Below are 22,447 nucleotides of genomic sequence, written 5' to 3'. Positions count from 1 at the left end.
GTTTAATTAGGTGCAAATATTTTCTGCAGCACTCTTGAGAAATCATTCCAAGCTTTCTAATGAACTGAAACCCTAGGGCATCTTCTGACTGTTGGGGCTCTACCTTCCCTCCAAACCAGCCATTTGCTTTATCTCCTCAGACATGCAGGGTCCCTACCCTTCTGCCAGGAATTCTCCTGGCGTTTCTGCTGCGTCTGCGTGCAGCTGCACCATGTCTCTGTCCCTGCCCTCTCCTGTCCCACAGGAAGCAGGAGGAACATCTCATCCCCCTAGCAGGGAAGGCTGTGTTTTTCTTGAGCGATTCAGCTGTTTTAATTTTATGGCTGCTGATATTTATCTGATTAGGGTTTTGATTTTGCACATTGGCAGCTACAAACCCTAAATCCAATTTATGGCCCACCCAGTAGCAAGTGTATAATCCATTCCTGGCTCTCCTCTATGCCTGTCTAGCCTGCACTCAATTTGTGTTAAGTACCATTGTAAGCTCCTTTAAATCATTTCTGAAACCAGGCAGAGACATTTCTAAACATAGCGTCCAGTTTTTCATTCAGGATTTTCTAAACATTTTGTTTCTAGCAACTATAGTAGGAAACAGGTTAAAAATAGCAAACCTATTTTGAAAGAAAGTTAATTTTTTAAAAAAGTTGATGTCTTTTCTTTACAATATTAGTTTTCTGTGATCTTTCTTTTAAGTGAAACTAAGGTTGGTCTTTCCTCTTAATTTCTTCATCTACCCCAGGGCCCCCACCCCTCCACCCCTGCCCCCCAAAACACAAGAGCATTCACATGGTGACATCTTTCCTTGATGCTGGTACAGTTGCTTCCTTCTGAGGATGTTTTCCCCTAGAGTGTAAGACAAAGACACAATGGGAAATTTACACAAAAGACACCAGTGAGGTTTATGGACATCTCAGGAAACTCTGTTTCTATTTCAATACTGTGTTTCCTGAAAAATTATCTAAGATAATCCCGTTTGCAAACACCACCTTAATACTTAACTTTGGGTAGAATCCTCTTCTAGAAGCCTTGTTTTCTTCAATTGATTTCCCACATTACTAAAGAATCAGCCATTCTAGTACAGATGTTTGATCTACATTTTGTCCAATTAAGAAAACTTCCTGTGGCTTATGATTTCGTAGTTCAAGTTTAAATCCTACTTACCCCAGACATTTCTCACTACATCCCTGCTGATGTTATCAATTTCCGTCAGGCAATCTTCTCATGATTTCCTGGATGAAGCTTTCCAATAAGAAATTCTAAGCCTTTGCCTGAAACTAAACTGGTTCTTTCCCATCCCTTATGTATCAATTAAAAATAATCTCTTCCAAGAAGTCTTTGATAACTGATTTAGAACAGTTTGCCACACTATGTAGTTCTATTTTCTTTTTAAATAACATGCCATTGTACTACAGCTAAAGTACTGTAATTTCTGTGCAGAATATATGAATATATTTAAGTTCAGGTTAACACATCATTTCAATTAGATTATGAACCTTATAAACCTTAGTGTTTCAGATTATATATTGTGAAATCTTTGGGCATTTGAATAATGAAGATACATGCCAGGTGTTCTGCTAAGTATATTACATGCGTTACCACCATGATCATATTTTTTATAAGTAGATGTTTGAAAGAAAAATTCTAGCATTTTGTTCATAACACTATTCTGTATAGGAACAAACCATATATCCAGTATATCTTATGTAAGTTTTATTCAGAAAAGCTTCCTGATTTCATGAAGTTTCATGAGTAGGGTCAGCTGGAAGAATTATTGACTTGTATTAGAAAATTACCTGAAATATCAATTCTAGGACATGAGTAGAATAGGCCAGTCAGAGTTACTGGCCAGTCAATAACCCATAGCTATCTCATAGTCTCCTTTTTTAAAAAAATTACTTGTTTATTTATTTACTTGAAAGAGTTACACAGAGAGAGGGAGAGACAGATAGAGATCTTCCATTTGCTGGTCCATTCCCCAGATAGCCACAATAGCCAGGGCTGGGCCAGGCTGAAGCCAGGAGCCAGGAACTAAACCCGGGTCTCCACACATACTTGGATCATCTTCTACTGCTTTTCCCAGGTGCCTTAGCAGGGAGCTGGATTGGAAGTGGAGCAGCTGGGACATGAACTGGTACCCCTATGGGATGCCGGGGTTGCAGGAAGTGCCTTTAAAAAAAAAGATTTACTTATTTTATTTGAAAGTCATTGTTACACAGAGAGAGAAGGAGATGCAGAGAGAGAGAGATGTTTTCCATCTGCTGGTTCATTGGCACAATGGTCGGAGCTGAAGTCAGGAACCAGGAGCTTCTTCTGGGTCTCCCACATAGGTGCAAGGCCCCAAGTACTTGGGCTATCTTCTGCTTTCCCAGGCCATAGCAGAGAGCTGGATCAGAAGAAGAGCAGCTGGGACTGGAACCTGCGCCTATATGGGATGCCAGCACTGCAGGCGGCAGGTTTACCCCCCCATGCCACAGCGCTGGCCCCTACAGGAAGCGTCTTTACCTGTGCACCACAATGCTGGCCCAACAGATCCCTTTTTTATATACACATTTTCTAGATAGGAACTAAACCATGCTCAGGGCTGACAATTACCCAAGTATGTCTACTCCAGATTAAATAGATGCTGTTAAGTCTAAGCAGCTTTTATCTACACCAGAGTAGATAGTTTTTCCACTGTTCCAACTTTTTGAGCATGGCATTTAAAGTTTTCCAGCATCTTCAACCTCCCAGCGTCACAGCCCTATCTCCCTTCAGGGACTCCTGGTGTGCCAATTCACACACAGCCAATAACATTGTGTAAAACAAGGCCAGCACTTTCACTTTTCTGTTGCACATGCTGTCAAACTCCTCATCCTACAAGGCCCAAGTCAAATGCCACCTTATGCCTTTCTTTTTTTTTTTATTCGTTTTTTTGTTTGTTTCTTTCCTTATGCCTTTCTGATTCGTCTCCCACATCCCAGCCCGTATATGCATCCACTTAACCTTTGCTTTTTATTCCCACCCCATTTGGCCTCCATTTAACATTCATTCCTTTGTCGCTTATATAATATTTATTTCTATTACTGGTTTTCCCAGTGGATTCTAAGATCTCTGAGGCTATGGCCCATTAGGGTTTTTTTTTTAATCTATTCTTCCCCTTTAAGCAGAAAAACAGCTCCTCAACATGATAAATACTCAAAAATATTAAAATATTAAAGGTAGCCATATTTCTACTATAATGAATTATTACAGTGAAGTAATTGTTACTATCATATAATTTCTTTATTGAATTTTCAGTTGCCAACATAGAAGTTTTTATTGTTATTTTTACAATCTTGCTTGCTTCTTCTACTTTCTAAGAAATGATTGGAAAAAACAAACTGATTTTAGCACTTTAAGCAAAATGCAATGACACCTGAAAATTTTCCTGGAAAAATAGAATTAAAAGGTTAGTTTATTTGGGGACAAAAAATTTTGAAGTCCATGCATAGTTTTTTTCATAACATACATTTTTAGGAACTTTTCAAAGACCTCTCAATGCATGGATTTCAAAAATCTATGGCAACAAAATAAACTGATCATTAAATTCCACTTTCCACGAACTTTCTGAAGTACGCTTGTACAACTAGTGAAGTAAGATCCTTTAAAAAGCCATGTGATACATTTTAAAGCCAAATTGAAATTCACATTTATCTGCAACATAAAGACGTTTATTTATCCAACACATACTGTTTGAGCACTCATCTCCCCACTCACCAGCTTACTCCTTGTACGGCCTTTCTTGGCCACCTGTTGGTTTCTTGGTTACCTACTGGTTTCAACTAGGAACATCAGACTGGTCTCTTTTCCTTTCTGATCATTTCTCTTCTGATCATTGCCTCCTTTGCTCAACTCTGCCTTTTTCCTTCAGACCCTCAGCACCTTTGAACTGGCCTGTGATCCTGTTTCTAGTCCCTTGTCCTTCCACTCTCAATTTATTCTGCATCAGGCTGAACATAATGTTCCTTTTCTTAAGCAGATCTGATCTTCTTATTTAAAAAACCTTTAAAGATTTATTTATTGGGAGCCCAGCACTGTGGTGTAGTGGGTAAAAGCTGCCGCCTGAAGTGCTGGCATCCCTTATGGGCACCAGTTTGAGTCCCTGCTGCTCCTCTTCCGATCCAGCTCTCTGCTATGGCCTGGGAAAACAGTAGAAGATGGCCCAAGTCCTTGGGCCCCTGCACCCCTGCACCCATGTGGCAGACCTGGAAGAAACTCCTGGCTCCTGGCTTCAGATAGTAGCAGCTCCCGCCGTTGCTGCCAATTGGGGAGTGAACCAATGGATAGAAGACCTCTCTCTCTCTCCCTCTCTCTCTCTCTCTCTCTCTCTGTCTCTCTTTGTAACTCTGACTTTCAAATAAATAAATAATCTTTTTAAAAAAGTGGAAAAAAAGATTTATTAATTTACTTGAGGCAGAGTTACAGACACAGAGAGGGAGAGACACATACAGAGAAAGAGAGGTCTTCAGTCCACGGGTTCACTCCCTAAATAGCCACAAACAACCAAGGCTAGGCCAGATCAAAGCCAGGAGCCAGGCACTTTTTCTGGGTCTCCCATGCAGGTGCAGGGGCCCAAGGACTTGGGCCATCTTCTGCTTTCCCAGGCCATAGCAGAGAGCTGGGTTGGAAGTGGAGCAGCCAGGACTAGAACCAGTGCCCATATGGGATGCCAGTGCCACAGGTGGATGCGGCCCCTAGAACGTTAAGGTTTAAGAACTCCAAGGAAACTATGTTTTGAGTTTCCCATTGGGCTCAAAGGCTATAGTCCAAAAACTACAATCTAGGTTCTGCCAAATGTCCCCATCTTTGTTTCCTGCCACTCCCTCTCATGTACCAAGTTATAACCATTCTGAACCTCTCTGTTCCACAAACATGTCTCTCTGCCTGATCATGTATTCCCATTCTTTGAAACGCCTTCCTGCTTCTCCTCTGTTTAGTGAATTCATGCCTTCTCGATGGAGCCTTCTCCAAGACCCAAGGCAGAGGTCTCTGTCCTTTGAATTCACACAAATCATCACTTTGTTCTGGCACTTACCTGTAGCCTAGTTTTCCCTAAGTACACTGTGACTTGCTCTCAGAAAAAATGTCCTTTTTTATTTTTAGACCTTCAAGGCCCTAGGATAAAGCATAAAGTTATATAGCACATAGTAGGTGCTCATTAAATATCTTTGATTACACAACTATATGTGCTCGTAAGACACATTGTGAGGGGCCAACACTGTGGCGTAGTGGGTAAAAGATGCCACCTGCAGTGCCAGCATCCCATACGGGCGCCAGTTCTAGTCCCGGCTGCTCCACTTCTGATCCAGCTCTCTGTTCTGGCCTGAAAAAGCAGTGGAAGATGGCCCAAGTCTTTGGGCCCCTGCACCCACGTGGGAGACCTGGAAGAAGCTCCTGGCTTCAGATCAGCTCAGCTCCGGCCATTGCGGCCAATTGGGGAGTGAACCATCAGATGGAAGACTCTCTCTCTCTCTCTCTCTCTCTCTCTCTCTCTCTGCCTCTCCTCTCTCTGTGTAACTCTGACTTGCAAATAAATAAATCTTTAAAAAAAAGATGCAATGTGAAAGTAACATATGGTAAATTCAATGTCTGGCATTTTGAAAAATAACCAGAGTACAGATAGAATGGACAAGTGACTTCGGAAGGTAATTTCTAACTTTATTTTCACACTTAGCTTTAAATCTCTCCTCTCTTTTCATTCCCTTCTTGTTTGAGTCCTCACAAGCTTTGAGAAAAGACTGAAAAGGAGAAGGTAGAGTTCTGAAAAAGAGAAAGGAACTAGACAATGAGTATCTTAGCAACCAAGAGTAAAATGTTGCGAACTACTTGAAATTTATTGCCTCAAGTCATTCTATATTATAAAAGTTTGGTTTCCCCAGCTAGATTGCACTGTTTATGGGATTTTTTTTTTGTATACTTGGCAAGTTAGCTGCTGATTTAATGACTGTTTCAGCTTTTTGTTCTGGATAATGCCTCTCACTACGCTTTAATGATGGGCTAAAGTTGGCAAGATAAACGAGGTGATTCTAAGATATAGTGCCTTAGGAAAGGGAAGAGATAAACAAAATCTTCTATTGATGTCCTGCCCCATATTTCTGTTAACAGCAATTTTGTTCTGTTTTGAAAGGTATCGACTTCTGATTAGTATAATATTTAGCCAAGATCCAGTTGGATTTTTTTAACTTTTGAACTTAATTGATACCATGACTGGCATGCATTAGACCCTCAGTAAGTGTTTTAGGCGGTTCAGGATTGACTTAATGTTTAGAAATAACTAGGCAAACATTAAAGCAGGCTTGACTTTTACATTTTAAATTTCAGTTGTTTCCACCTCCTTCCATTTGTACTTCGGCCAGCCGCGTTCATCAAATAAAACAGGTAAGAAGGCTTTCAAATCTGACAGCTGCTCATTAAGGAAAAGTAAATTTTAAGTTTAAGAAATACCTAAGTTTAAGTAACTCTAAGTGAAGTCACATGTAATTAAGTTTTAATTCCAGGAATGATTTCTTAAAAACAAGAACACCTGAGCCCTCTATGTATTTAGCGTCTTAACTATTTTAATAAATTGATAGTTTCCAGAAATAATACATACTCTTATCCCTTGAATCTAGCTTTTTTTTTCCAGGGACATCAATGAAGAATGTTAGATATAAAAATTGTCAGGTTCGTAATAATTGCAGTTGTCGTGTTTTTCTTTTAAACCCACTGAAGACTTTCTTGACAGAGACAATGGCCCTTATCTTATCGCTTTGTGTTTGTCTCTTAGTGAGCTGGGTTCAGGGACACATTGTACCTCACTGGTTTATGTTTTGTGCGTGCATGTATTCGTATGTGCATGTACATGTGCTTAAAGGCACAAGTCTAATACAGAATTAGACCTTTTAATTATCCAAGGATTAGCCACGGAACTCAAAAGATCAAATCACCACTTCACCACAGGTGGTAGGATTTTTCTGACTCAGCTACAAGCAGACTGTTTTTTCAAGGTAGAGCTTAACTGTTATGCAGCACTTATTATTCATCTAGCACTGGTAATATAATAGGTACTTTACCTCAGTGGTCTCATTTCATCTCACAACTACCTTTAATGTCAGAAAGCAAAGATGAGAGAAATTGAGTAATTTACCCATTGATCTAGAGTTAGTGAATGTCAGAGTCAAGATTTAGCCTCAAATTACCAGACTCCTTTTTTTTTAAGATTTATTTTATTTGAAATTCAGAGTTACAGTGAGACAGGAAGAAACAGAGAAAGGAGAGAGGTCTTCCATCCACTGGTTCACTCCCCGAATGCCAGCAACGGCCAGAGCTGAGCCGATCCGAAGCCAGGAGCCAGGAGCTAGGAGCTTCATCACCCACATGGGTGCAGGGGCCCAAGTACTTGGGGCATTCTCTGATACCCTCCCAGGCCATTAGCAGCGAGCTGGATTGGAAGTGGAGAAGCTGGGATGCCGGCACTGCAGACAGCAGTTTAGCCTGCTATGCTACAGCACTGGGCCCCCCTCCACAAACTTTTTGAAGTACCCTCCTAGCTATTTTACAAATTCTTAAAGAATGAAAAAAATATCTTTTTAAAAAGATTTATTTATGGGGCCGGCACAGTGGCACCGCGGGTTAAAGCCCTGGCCTGAAGCACCAGCATCCCATATGGGCACCGGTTCTAGTCCCGGCTGCTCCTCTTCCAATCCAGTTCTCTGCTACTGCCTGGGAAAACAGCAGAGGATGGCCCAAGTCCTTGGGCCCCTGCACCCACATGGGAGACCTGCAAGAGGCTCCTGGCTCCTGGCTTTGGATTGGCACAGCTCCGGCCGTTGTGGCCATCTGGGAAGTGAACCAGCAGATGGAAGACCTCTCTCTCTCTACCTCTCTCTGTAACTCTGTCTTTCAAATAAATAAAATAAATATGTCAAAAAAATATTTATTTATTTTTTGAAAGGGCTCGGGGGAGATAAAGAGAAAGATCTTGCATCTACTGGTTTACTCCCCAGATGGCTGCTGTAGCCTGGGTTGGGCCAGACCAAAGCCAGGAGCCAGGAACTTCATCTGAGTCTCCCACATGAGTGGCAGGGATCTGGGTCCTTGGGTCATTTTCCACACACATTAATAAGGAGCTGGATTGGAAACCAAGCATTTGGAACTTAAACCAGTGCCCCCATATGGGATGCATACGTTGCAAGTGGTGGCTTAACCTCCTGCGCCTCTGCTTTGTCTGTGCAATTTGTTTCTTTGGTTTTTCTAAATTAAATCAAATATTTGAAATATGGTCATGTATTGCTTTTTGTTCTTGAAGCTTGAAATAAAGACAAATTTAACTGCTTAGGAATATGTTATAAAGCAACTGATTTTCATAATGACAGGATATTATATATTACATATATTATATTGTATTATATTATAAACATTTAAGATGAAACAGAAGTAGAAAATGAATGAAATGGTAAAACAAAAATAACATTAACTTTTCATTTGGGTACTAATTGAATGGGAAATGTTTAGCAGTTTAATGGTCTGATATCTTAAGTTGCATATTTCTTTACATGTGTTCTTTAACTCTGACTTACTTTTTGCTACTGAACTATCTATAAGTACAAAACAGAAATGTCTGATTCTCTCTCAATTACACTCTAAACTTTCATTGTAGCAACACTAATAATATTTCATTTTTAAGTTAAATTTAGGAAATAAGAGTAGCTACTCACAGGATTGTTGTAAAGATGAAAGAAATTAATATATGCATAGTGCCTGGTATCAGCATTTAAAAAAACCCTCTTTGAATGGAAATTTACATATATATGAAAATAGAATCTCCATGTACCAACATCCAGCTCTAACAATTATTTACATTTATTTACATTTTGTTCATCATTTGTCATCTTCCTCTTTTTATTTTGGAGGGCAGAGTGCTTTCAGGTAAATCCCTGACATATCCTTTTACCCCAGTTTATAAATCTGAGAAGGCTTTTTTTTTTTTTTACATAATCACAATGCCAACATTTAATGTAACAGATGAAGTTATTCCCTAATGTTTTCTAAGTCCAAATTTAATTTTTCCTGATTCTCAAAAAGTGCCTTTTTTACAGATTCAAAGAAACCAGGCCATTTGTCCTATAGAATGTCCCCCATTTTGGATTCTGCTTCCATGTGGTTTTATTATTTTTTTTTTCTATTCCCTGTGTCTCCTGTAAACTGATTTGATTAAATTTGCTTTTATCTTGAAATAAGCACATGGCCTCAAGTCAGTGTTAGGTTCTGGATCACCAATTAAGTAAGCATGTACTTTAAGTTGCGTCTTTCCTGTTCGGCAATTAATGGGCAAGTTCTTGACTGTGGTCATTAGGAAATGTCTAGGTATTAAAGAGATTGAGAGCTTCAAGCTGCAAGTTAATTTCCTAAACACACAATAATTCTTCCTAAATATTCAGGAATTATTCTTTTTGTGTAATTTTCCTTACTTAATAGCAGTTGAGCTTGTATTTCGAGACTTGCAAACATTCAGTTTCTAATTCTCTATCTTCCAAAGCCCTAAACATGAGTGCCCAGCAGAAATAGTTTGTATATGAGTTTGTTCAGGTCACCACAACAAAGTACCTCAAACTGGGTGGATTACACAAGAGAACTATTTAGTCTCTTAGTTCTGGGGGCTAGACATCTGAAATCAAAGTGTTGGCAGGGTTGCTTCCCTCTGACAGCAGTGAGGGAAGGATCTGTTTCCAGCCTTTCCCTCTTGGCTTATAAATGGCTGTCTTCACGTTTGCATGGTGTTCTCTCTGTGTAGGTGTCAAACTCCAAATTTCCCTTTTTTATATGTTATCAGTCATATTGGATCAGGCCCACCCTCATGACCTCATCCAACTGGATTACCTTTGCAAAGACCTGTCTCCAAATCATGTCACATTCTGAGGCACTGGGAGCTAGGACTTCAGCATATGAATTTGGGGAGCCATCTTAACCCATAACAATTTGTTCACACCTTTTGCTTATATGACTTGACATTTATTTCCTGACTTGTTAAATAGGATGTAAACGCATTGTTACTCAGTAAGAGCTTGACTTTCTCTCTAGTTTTTTTAAATCAATAAAAACTGTTCTTTTGTGCTACTTCAAGCAGCTCTTGTACTCATATCTTCATAAATGTAAACTTTGATAACATACACTACTTTTATCTCTTTATCTTACCTGGACTATACAAATTAAATTGGGGTTAGACACAGATGCAAGGAACCTTATGAGATGAAGCTATTTACAAGGGAGTACACCAGCTAGAGTCCGGGTCATGAATATGATAGACACAATTTGGATAACATCTGTGTCTGTAAGATTTTTTTTTTCCTGTTGACTAGCTTTCACTGTAAGTCTATCTTATGGATCTTATCATCATTTTCTAACGTAGTAAAGTACTGAAATTAGATTTCTATGATCTTTTTGAGTTTTCTTTGGAACCCAGTAAGTACCTAGTCTCTTTTATGAAGAACAGCTCTTTAAGGGAATAGCCTAACTTGCTTTACAGGAAATTTCAATTGATCTTAGTTTACAAATTGTTTCATGCTATCAACAAGCATTTACTGAGCACTGTGTAGGCACTCAACAGCTAAGATATTTCAAGGATAGTCTCCTTAAGAGAACAGAAGTTGGTAATTTACTCATTCCATTTCTACCTTGTATATTAAAAAATTGAATGCTTACTTTAATGATCAACTGCAGCAACTTTCCTCAGCCTACTACTCTTTGCCCCTAAAAATTATGTGGATATTGACCCTTTTTTTCTTGTTTTAGCATCTTTTGATGTGCTTTTTGGTCATTTGTATATCTTCTTTAGAAAAATGTCTATCTGGGGTTGGCACTTGGCAACCCATATTGGGGTGCTTGGGTTCAACTTCTGATTCCAGCTTCCTGCTGATGCACATCCTGGGAGGCAGCAGGTGATGGCTCACACACTGGGATTCCCCATTGAAGACTCAGATTGAGTTCTTGACTTCTGCTTTTGGCCTGGCCCAGCCCTGGCTATTGCAGGCATTTGGGGAGTGAACTTGTAGATGGAAGATACCTATCAGTCTGTCTTCTGCCTTTCTGACTTTCAAATGAATTAGGACAAATAAATAAAAAACTTTTTAAGATTTATTTATTTGTTTGAAAGGCAGAGTTACCAAGGTTGAGGGGGTGAGGAGAAATCTTTCATCTGCTGGTTCACTTCCCAAATGGCTGCAATGGTCAGTGCTGGGCCAGGCCACAGCCAATAACCAGGAACTTCTTCTGGGTCTCCCATGTGGGTGGCAGGGGCCCAAGCACTTCGGTCATCTTCTGTTGCTTTTCCAGGTGCATTAGAAGGGAGCTGGATTGCAAGTGGAGTAGTCAGGACTCGAACTGGTGCCTACATGGGATGCTGTTGAAACAGGCCGAGGCTTAACCCACTGCACCACACCACCAGCCCCAATAAATAAAAATTTTTAAAATGAGAAATGTCTATTTAAGACCTTTGCATTTGCAGCAAAGTGAGTAGAAGGGGAGACCATTATAGTCAATGAAATTAGCCAGACACAGAAAGACAAATACCACATATTCTCTTTCATATGTGGAAGTCAAAGAAAATTGATCTGAATTTAGAATAGAGATTGCTAGAATCTGGAAAGGATGGAGGAGGAGCAATGGAGGGAGGTTGGATAAAGAGTACTAAAACATAACTAGAGAGAAGTAACAGCTTCTAGAGTTCCACATACTAATGAGATGACTGTGGGTCACAATAATGTATTGTATACTAAAGAAAGAACTGAATGAGAGTAGCTCATAGTCTCCAAACACAAAGGTAAGAAGGGGAGATGGAGATTTTAATTGTCTTCTGATCAGTTTATGCTATTGAAGTATTGCCCTGTGCTCCATATAGGTGTACAAAAATTATAAGCTAATCAAAAAATTTTAGAAATAAAAAAAAGACCTTGCTCATTTTTTTGAGGATATCCAGGGCTTTATTTTGTAATGGAGAGGCCATATCGTGCCCCAACCCCACTTCCCACCCTGTACTTTTTAAATTTTTATCACTCTAGGCCTTGCTCATATTTAACTGGATTATTTGTTGCTGTTGTTGAGTTGTAGGAATTCTTTTTATATGCTAGATAATAATCCTTTATCAGATATATAATTTGCAAATATCTTCTCCAGTTCTCTGGTTGTCTTTTAATTCTCTTGACTTTCTCTTTTGATGTACGATTTCTTTTTTTTAAATTTTGCTGACGATTGATTTATCTGTTTCTCTGTTGGCTGTGCTTTTGGTGCCATAGCCAAGAAATCATTGTGAAACCCAGTGTCATGAAAACATAACTATATTTTCTTCAAAGACTTTCATGGTATTAGCACTTAAGTTTAGATCTTTGATCCATTTAGAATTAATTTTTTGCACATGATGTAAGAGAAAGTTCCACTTCATTCCTTTGCATATGGAAATGATGTTAGTTTTCCTAACATCATCATTTGTTGAAAAGACTGTCCTCTCTCAGTTGAATGACCTTGACATTCTTGTCAAAAATCATTTGACCATATATGTGGGGATTTATTTCTGAGTTCTTTATTCTTTTCCGTTGGTCTTTATGTCTGTTCTTGTGCCAGTACATACTTTTTTCCCCCCTTTCTTTTCAACTTATCTGTATTTGTTACAACCTTTTAAAGCAGGATAACTTAGGGACCACATTTCCTTTCACAAGCCTTGCTGAGTTATTCTTTGAACAGCTTTACAACACACTGAAGTAGGTTTATAATTTTGTTCCCCTAAACAATACTCTTTGAAAAACAAGCCTTGTGGAGCCTTGTGGAGAGTTCCTCCCATCAAATTGTTTCAATATTTCTTGGAGGAGTACATGCAGGATAGGTAACTACAGGGGAAAGTTTTAAAAGTGGGTCCTACAAGGTGGAACTCAAGTCATTTTAACAAATATTTTTCTTTTATATACCAAGGTATATCTCAAAACACTTCAGTGACAAAAGATTTAGTCCACTAAGGAATCCAGCTGATAGCTAAACACTTTAAGACTACAAAGTTGACAATGGGTTATACACATCTTACAACAAATGTTACCTTGATTACTGAAGCTTTGTAAAAAGTTTTGAGATCAAGTATGGGTCTTTCAATTTGACTCTTCTTTACAAGATTGCTTTGGCTACTCAGAATCCCTTGACATTCCATATAAATTTTAGTACAGGTTTTTCGATCTTTGCACAAAAATGCCATTGGGATTTTGATAATACTTGTATTGCATCTATAGTTCAGTTTGGGTAGAATTGTCATCTTAAGAATTTTAAATGTTTTTATCTATAAACATAGGATGTCTTTATATATGTGAGTTATTTTTAAAAATAACTGAAAATGATGCTTGCATATTATTGAAAAGTCAAATAATAGAGTTATAAAGAAAGAACAAGTTACTTCAAATCTCACTATACATGTTTATAACCACTGTTAACTTTTGGTGAGCATTCTTATGAGTAACCATCTTTTACAATTTTACATAAATAGAATGCTTTTTTCTCACATATTTTTTAAAAATAATGTTTGTCTCATCATTTAGTTAAACAGACTCATATCAATAGACATTTAGTTTGTTTTGGACTATTAGTAGCATTTGTTAGTATCAGTGTTCATTGCAGGGAAAATTGTCTATCTGCAAGGTTTATCAGGGAAAATTGTCTAATTTTGAATGTTCGATGCTTCTCTTTTGAATGAAGAAAGTTTTTCCTCTAATCGATTCCTGCAAATCTGTGGTACTTTAATGATGAATGATACAGATCTTTGATGTAGGAATTTGTACAATGATGAATAGAGAAGTAGACACTTGTTTAGAGGTTTGCATATACCCTAACTCTTCTATAGCCCAGTGAATAATAATAAACATGTATCCAAATGAAATTTTGAAGCTTTCAACCCAAATGACACATTGTAAAACCATAGCAGCTGGATATATTCAGTTTATTCTCATTTTTCCCACCTTTCAGGAGGAAAGCATGGATTTGATAGATCGAGAGACAATGCATGAACGGTGAGTGCTATTCTTTGAATTATGATTCTAATAATTTTTATATGCAGTTGTATCTTTTCTTGCAGATAAACAAACTGCAATACTGATTTCTTTTGTTTTACAGGGAAGTACAAACTGCAATACAGATAAGCCAATCTTGGGAAAAATGTTTGAACCTGGTATGGTATTAACACTTCAATTTTGTAGAAAATTTCAAATTTTTACTGATTTATAGTACCTGGGATTACTTAGTTTCACTGTAATTTCTAGAAATATAGGCTCCCATTTAATACTAAAATTGTACGTGTTACATAAATAATTTGTGATTGCTTTTTATTGCTCTTAAAATTTACCCATAAAAATAATTATCATTGTTCGAAAGTGGGATTAAAAGTAAATAGTTGCTTGATAGAAAACTATGGTTGTTGTAAAGTAGCCTCTCTGTCCTATTTGAACTAAAAGAACATTCATTTGTGCTTAAAATACCTACATGACAAGACAGTAAATGATTTTACTCCTCTCTACATAACTTATTAACTATATGTTAGAGTTTTAAACCAAAGACAATGGATTTATTGGGAAAACAGTGCAGTTTTATGTCTAACACATACATTCTCTTTAACGCATTCCCAGCAACATTTTAATAGATGACCTCTAATTTAAACATATTTAGAACTTAGTTATATCCCTTACTAACATTTTTAATGTCTCTGGATACATTATGGTTTCTTGATTGTGGTAATTCAATGGTGTGTAGCATTATTTTCATTGGCCATTGCGGAATAAGAATTGAGCGGGAATTTCAGTTGGAAAGATCTGATTGATGTCAGTTCTCAGATTTGGGAGTTATTTGATATGGAAATAGATCATTAGTAATGGCATCTTTTTTTCCTTTGAGCATTGATTTTGGAGTAAGTCCTGAAGAATGAGTGTTTAACTTTAAGAGCCTATCACTTTTCCTTCTTTAGTGCTAATACAATTCATAGGTGGGTTGTTGGAGTCCCTTAACTAGCTCAGCTTTACTTATTTAGGTGTTGTTCTAAGAGAATCTGTGAGTGTGCTAGGAAAAAGGGGACAAGTAATATACAAGTTTAATTTGGCTTGCATTTTGGAAAAGAACAGATTTTAAAATCCTTCATTGTTTCTGGATTTGTTCACATAGCATGTATAAACATTTTTCATAGATGTAATTTCCCTCTTGTCCCATTTCTATTTTACTTCTAGCCAAAGCCTTTTTTTTTTTTTTTTTGCCAGGCAGAGTTAGACAATGAGAGAGAGAGAGGCAGAGAGAAAGGTCTTCCTTCCGTTGGTTCACCCCCCAAGTGGCCACTATGGCCCGCGCTGCGCTGATCCGAAGCGAGGAGCCAGGTGCTTTCTCCTGGTCTCCCACGCGGGTGCAGGGCCCAAGCACTTGGGCCATCCTCCACTGCCCTCCCGGGCCACAGCAGAGAGCTGGACTGGAAGAGGAGCGACCTGGACAGAACTGGCGCCCCAACCGGGACTAGAACCCAGAGTGCCGGCGCCACAGGCGGAGGATTAGCCAAGTGAACCAAAGCCTCTTAAAAGTCCTTTCCTGGATATAGTTGTGGTTAAGTACAAGGCAAATCCCAGAAGAAAAACTTAAGTTTAGGTTTGTGTGTATGAGCATACTTCAAAAAGTTCATGGAAAATAGAATTAAAAATAAGTTTTTTTGGTGCAAAACTTTTGAAATGCACTCAGTTTTTTTATAAAATCTTTTTTTTTTTATTTTTATTTTTATTTTATTTTTTTTTATTTTTGACAGGCAGAGTGGACAGTGAGAGAGAGAGAGACAGAGAGAAAGGTCTTCCTTTTGCCGTTGGTTCACCCTCCAATGGCCGCCGCGGTAGCGCGCTGCGGCCGGCGCACCGCGCTGTTCCGATGGCAGGAGCCAGGTGCTCATCCTGGTCTCCCATGGGGTGCAGGACCCAAGGACTTGGGCCATCCTCCACTGCACTCCCTAGCCACAGCAGAGAGCTGGCCTGGAAGAGGGGCAACCGGGACAGGATCGGTGCCCCGACCGGGACTAGAACCCGGTGTGCCGGCGCCGCAAGGCGGAGGATTAGCCTAGTGAGCCGCGGCGCCGGCCCGCTCAGTTTTTTTAATAATTTAAATTTTTAGTGAACTTTTTGAGGATCTTTCATATGCATGGATTTTAACAATTTTTGCTGTAAGATAAACTTCTTTTAATTCCATTTTTATGAACTTTTTGAAGTACCCTTCGGATGTATAGTATATATTGTTTAAAAAATGAGTACTCATATTCTGAGTTTTTCTGGGGATGCTAGAGAAGCCCTTCAGTTATCATATGGCTCTCTTCCCCCAAAGGCAAAGCATGCCCTAAATTGTTGATGTGGACCTTGGGTTTCCTATGGCCAATAACTTAGTGGGACAGACTCCCTTACTTCTGCAACAACTATCTCACTAAGTATTTGTTTAGTAAGCAATTGATGCTACAATTATATACTGGTTTCTGCTTCTACAGAATGACAATGATCTAGAAAAACCACCCTCTCTGAAGTGCATTGATCTTATCTCGGTACTTCCAGTGGTTTCTCCCAGCCAGGGAAACGGCAAGGTAAGAAAGGAGTACCTAAAAGTCTGTGTCCCATGAAATATTTACAAAGCATACTTAACCAGAGCTTTTGGGGCCTAGATTTTTGCTGTATTATGTCTGATTCTGTCAGTTTATTTATGTATAGTAAAAGTCACCAACTTTTAAGCACATATTAGATGAATTTTGGTAATTATGCATACTTCCCAACTGTAGTCATATTCAAGATATAGAACAGTTCTCATAAACAATTTCCTCATGATTTTTTTCCACTCAATATCCCTCCACATCAGCCCCCCTGCCCTAGGAAACTACTGATTTGGTTTCTGAGAAAAGTAGTGGTTTTAAAGCTTCTGTTCCAATTTGGTTTTAGCAATGCTTTTCTCCATCATTACGAACTTGTGTGAGTTGTGCCGGTTTTCCTCCAAGTCCTAGTCCCAGCCCTTCACAACAATTTGCAATGTAAGTTTGTTATATGAAAATAAGAATAATAAGTTTGTTATAAGAAAATAAGAATAAGAATGAAAATAAGAAAGTAAGAATCTTAGGAACTTAAAAAAATTATAGCTCTAGGTTCTATGACAACCAAAGAAGTGATTTCTGTTCAGCAAAATTAAAATTTCAGTTGTTTGGGCTTATCATTTTATGTACTGAAATAAATCAGTTAACTAAGAATGTATAATGAGTTAAGTAATTGAATGGCCATAATCTCCCTCTGACCAAGCATATTGATAGGATCAGAGCTAACTCTAGAACTTTAAACAACGGCATCTCTAATTCTCACCTTGAGTCAAGGCAAGTCCCAGCCAGGACTGCAGGTCTTTCTAGAATGTAGGATGCAAAATTCCAAATCCCTGTGAATTGGAAGGCAGTTTGTTTCTGAGGCATTCTGTTTTTACCCATATTTAGAGAAAAGCAATAAAATGATATAATATATTATGTACTATACAGATTCTTCTGTTAGCATATGCCCTTAGATCTGTGATAATGAAATAATAATTGCTGATTTTCTTCACCATTTTTCTGGTAATGATCATAATGATTTTATTTTAGAAGCAGTCACAACCCCACCAACTTTGTTAGACCAAGTATCCTTGGACCAATAAAAAGAAAAGGTATTTTTATTTACCAGAAGAAATAAATATAACTAAGTTATTCTTGTAAAGTATTTAAAATCAAGTGTTATACAAAAATTGTTTTGATTGAATTTTTTTATTTAGAATATATTTGATAAGTTACTAGAGTCCTTTCCTTTTACCCAAATAGAAATGTTTATAAAGATATTTTTGAAAATTATGAAGTATTCTATAAGAATCTTTAAAAAGTTCATGAAAAACATATATTATGGAAAAATTATGCATGGATCTCAAATTTTGTTTGCACCCAAATAAACTTATCTTTTAATTCCACATTTCTATGAACTTTATGAAGTACTCTTACATAAATGTGAATTTAGACATTTGATTCCAATTTAGTCAGCTATTACGATTTTCCTTTTATAAATATAATTTACCAAGCTAGTTGCCTTAAATGCTTCCCGAAACAAGGTGGGAATAAATGAGTGAATGAAGAGATACATAGAGTGAGTCAGCCATCGAGTGTTTTACTGAATCTCAACCCCTGTCCCACTGCCACATGTACGAATTGGTATATGAATAAGTTGATGCACGTTAGATCTACTTAGAGCAGTAAAAATACATGCGGAAGTGTATGATCTTTGATGTCCAGCTTCTTCATGGAGGTTATTTTTGGTTAAATATGTAGAAAGTGACCTACTTAGTAATAAAAGAACAGAATTTTTTGTTAAACTCTCACAGGCCTGAATCCCACTTCTCAGTGCTACCTCACCAAGCTATGCTCTTCTTCCTTTTAAAATACCACTATTATATATTTAGTACATGGTTTAACTACAATGGATAAGAGGAAATAAGTAATAGGAATGGAAATGAAACTTAAAAAATCCATTTGTGGAAGTCTATTAGGATAGGAGAGGAGGAAGTGCAGAATTATAGGAAAAAGAATGGAAATATACTTCAATGGTCCATGCGCGCGCGTGTGTGTGTGTGTGTGTGTGTGTTAATTTGAGAGGCAAAGTTACAGACAGAGAGAGAGAGGTCTTCCATCTGCTGGTTCACTCCCCAAATGGCCGCAATGGCCAGGGCTGGGCCAGGCAGAAGCCAGGAGCCAGGAGCTTCATTTGTGTCTCCTATATGGGTGCAGGGGCCCAAGCACTTGGGCCATTTTCCTCTGCTTTTCCAGGCCATAAGCAGAGAGCTGGAGGGGAAGAAGAGCATCCAGGATAGGAACCAGTGCCCATATGGGATGCCAGAGCTGTGGGTGGAAGCTTAGCCACATCGCTGGCCTCCAGTCCATATATTTTGAATTAATTAATGGCAAGCTTCCTAACAACATACCAAACTCAGCATTTTTAAAAAAAAGATTTATTTATTTGCTTGAAAGGCAGAGGCAGAGAGAGGTCTTCCATCCACTGGTTCACTCCCCAGCTGGCTGCAATGGCCAGAGCTGTGCCGATCCAAAGCCAATAGCCAGGAGCCTCTTCCAGGTCTCCCACATGGGTGCAGGGGCCCAAGGACTTGGGCCATCTTCTACTGCTTTCCCAGGCCATAGCAGAGAGCTGGATCGGAAGTGGAGCAGCCAGGACTAGAACCAGCGCCCATATGGGATGCTGCACTACAAGCAGCTGCTTTACCCGCTACGCCACAGTGCTGGCCCCAGCATATTCTTTTTATATTCCAAAACCAAGAGTTGATAAACTCTAAAAAACACTCATTTCCAAACTAAGTAAATGGTTTTATGAAGAGACATCAATGACTAAGCTGGGGTGTTTTGCCTGTGCTCTGAAATTTGGGCTAGTGTTGAAAAAATATTCAAATATATCAGCAGTTTGAGGGCTGTTAGGGAGTTGGAGCCTCTTGAGTGTTAAAAGTGTACTTAATCTGAAGACAGTTATTTACCAAATTAAAATGGTTCTCCTTTTAAGACATTCGTATATAGACTATTTTATTTTTCTTAGAATGTATGATTTAAAAAAAATTTTTTTAAAGATTTATTTATTTGAAAGGCAGAAATACAGAGAGGGAGAGAGATCTTCCATCTGGTGGTTCAATCCCCAAATGGCCACAACAGCCAGGGCTGGGCCGGACAGAAGCCAGGAGCCAGGAGCTTCTTCCAGGTCTCCCATGTGGGTGCAGGGGCCCAAGTACGTGGGCCATCTTCTACTGTTTTCCCAGGCAGGGAGCTGGATAAGTGGAGCAGCCAGGAACCTAACCGGTGCTCATATGGGATGCTGGTGTTGCGGGTGGCGGCTTTACCTACTGCACCACAGCACCAGCCCCTGTATAGTCTGTTAGGTTTTAGGATTTTAGGGCTCAAAGGATGAGAGGAGGCTAAAGTAGAGAAGACTTTATTTTAAGGGAGACAGAGCGGGTAGAGGTAAAGAGAGTGAGGTTTGAGTCCGCCTGGACAGAAGGCAGGGGCTTTGAAACTTGGTTTCATTGTTTGCTTGTTGGGGGAGGTGCAGAGCACCACAGGGACCCTGATAAGGTATATTGGGGGTGGGGTTAGTGCTAAAGGCTCTTACAGTGCATTGTCTTAGCAGTTTGGGATGCCCTCAGGTGCAGGGCTTTCCGGAGCAATAAACATTCCACTAGCCTTTACATTATCTACCTGCTCCCAGTTTCATCAGGCCTGGGGGCTCAGGCTCAGTGTTTTCACAAATCCAGCATTTTAATGAAAGAGAGAAAGAGAAAGAGAAAGAGAAAGAGAAAGAGAAAGAGAAAGAGAAAGAGAAAGAGAGAGAGTGAGAGAGAGAGAGAGAGAGAGAACGAGAGATAAAGAGAGAAAGAAAAAAGCCTTTTGGTATTATATAGACAAGAGCCCTGGGGGAGGGAAAAGGGAATGGGGACAATGACAGTCTCCATTGCTGAAAGGGGGCATAGTTAGGGGAGTGGTTTCTCCCTCTCCCAGTGCCAGCATCACTGGGGTGGTGGCTGGAATTGAGCGCCTTTTATCAGGATGAGCCCTGGGGGAGGGAAAAGGGAATGGGGACAATGACAGTCTCCATTGCTGAAAGGGGGCATAGTTAGGGGAGTGGTTTCTCCCTCTCCCAGTGCCAGCATCACTGGGGTGGTGGCTGGAATTGAGCGCCTTTTATCAGGATATTGTCAACATGGGTCCATTTCAATAGCTGAAAGGTGCATGGCCCTAGATAAACAAGAAGAAAAAATTGTTCCGAGGAGTGAGAAGGGACACAAGCCAGGGTAGCGGGAGTTTTGGAACCAGTTGTCTCAAGAGTCAGATGTCCATTGTGGAATTTTGGGTGCTCTGTCAGCTAATGAGCAGCACCACTACCAACCACAACCAGGTTGATTCACATAAAAGCAATGTTCTTTTAGTTCAGTCTCCCAGATGTTGATCATGCCTGCCTGTGAGAGGTTAAGGTATTCTTGTGGTTAATTTGGGTTGCTTCTGATGATTTATAGAAAGAAGGCTTACACAGAACTAGAGGTTAGGCACAGGGCGGGTGGGAGACCTTGAGAAAAGACAGGTTGTGTGAATTTGTCTTTAGCCTGGGGCAGGGGGGGAGGAGGGGAGACATGGTAATTAACCCAGTGAGCCTGCTGGTTTGAAGGGCCAGTAATCTTGATCATTATTCTACATACTTCAGGAGAGAGATCTCCCAGGGTAATGTGGCCTTTGCAAAGCAAAAAGGGGTCTTGGCTAGGAGTGATGTGTTAGTAGAAACTGGCCAAGGGCAGGGTTTTTGAGACGAAGGAAATTCGTGATACTGCACATATAGTCCTTGAAAAGTCCCATGGCCTGCTGCTTGTGTGAGGAGGCAGACGGACTAACAGGCAGCTAGAGCGTCCCTGTTGGTCGGAAGGGGGAAAAGGGAAAATTGCCTTAAGATGGTGCAAAATGCTTGCTTCCCCCCACCGAAAGTTACCATCAGCAAGATGAAAGTGCCGAATTCCAATGCCGGTTTCTCCCCAAAAGCTGCCTTTAGCAAGACAAAAGTGCCGACCCTTGCCTTCTGTTTCCAGTTTTATCATGAGAATAGCAAGGAAGTCCTGACTCTGCCCTTCTCAGTTTTCAGTTTATCATGAAAACTGAAAGAAGTTATGGATCCCGCTCTTCTGATTTTTTTTGTTTGTTTTATCTGGAGCAAGCTAGACAGGACGGACAGGATTGCAAATATGGCCTTTTGATGAGTTTTGTCCCCACCCTCTGACTGATTGTTAGCTCCTGTTCTGGGTTTTTTTTTTCCTCCCCCCCCCCCCCCCCCAAATTGTGCTTAAAACACTTCACTTCCACTGGTTTCTTGGATCTGCTTCTCTTGGAGGCCCCCTCCTGGCTGCTGCAGCAGGAAGTTCTGACAAATAAATCTTGCCTTGCTCGCGTGGAAATTCTTTCACGCGAGACAAAGAACTGGGGTCGCCTTTCTTCGCCACCGTTTTACCCAGAACACTTGGGTTATACGAAAATTTTTGCTACGCCTGAAAATGCTGCTCCCTTTTCTGTCTCAGCAAACGATATGCTGTGGTTTTAACCCAGGCAGACTGGGGCAGGGACTGCAGTGTAAGCTATAGCCAGCAAACTCTTTGGGAGATTGGTATTTGTGTTATTTAAAAGTGAGAAGGGAGATTGAGTGTACATTCTAAGTGATGTGCAGCATGGGGACCAAACAGGCGGGAGGCAGGGCAGTGAGTAGGAGAAGCAGCAGGAAAATCATCTTTGGGTGTTAGGGCTCAAAATAAGTAGACTGACCTAACCAGGGGCAAAGGCACTCAGGAATATCCGCAATGAAATCACCCCGGAGGAAACCGTCCCATAGGAAAG

The 22,447-nt window shown here is 39.7% G+C and overlaps 1 protein-coding gene across 2 annotated transcripts in view; it reads left to right on the top strand.

Annotated features, from left to right (window-relative positions):
* The window catches only part of LOC133753729 (P2R1A-PPP2R2A-interacting phosphatase regulator 1-like), a 75,798-nt gene that overhangs the window by 22,945 nt on the left and 30,406 nt on the right, over positions 1-22,447 (top strand). Inside the window, exons 4-9 of one of the 2 annotated variants that reach the window (XM_062184424.1) lie at positions 6,340-6,396; positions 13,993-14,036; positions 14,140-14,194; positions 16,520-16,612; positions 16,962-17,050; positions 17,645-17,703. In XM_062184424.1, the coding sequence (XP_062040408.1) occupies positions 6,340-6,396; positions 13,993-14,036; positions 14,140-14,194; positions 16,520-16,612; positions 16,962-17,050; positions 17,645-17,703 (397 nt within the window). Of the gene's footprint in view, positions 1-6,339; positions 6,397-13,992; positions 14,037-14,139; positions 14,195-16,519; positions 16,613-16,961; positions 17,051-17,641; positions 17,704-22,447 lie in introns of both variants that reach the window. The other variant, XM_062184423.1, reaches the window with a different exon arrangement.

The sequence above is a fragment of the Lepus europaeus genome, chromosome X (genome assembly GCF_033115175.1).
Source record: "Lepus europaeus isolate LE1 chromosome X, mLepTim1.pri, whole genome shotgun sequence".
In the NCBI taxonomy this organism is placed as follows: Eukaryota; Metazoa; Chordata; class Mammalia; order Lagomorpha; family Leporidae; genus Lepus; species Lepus europaeus.
The sequence above is the reverse complement of the archived record's forward strand: the minus strand, read 5'-3'. Positions and strand labels throughout refer to the sequence as shown.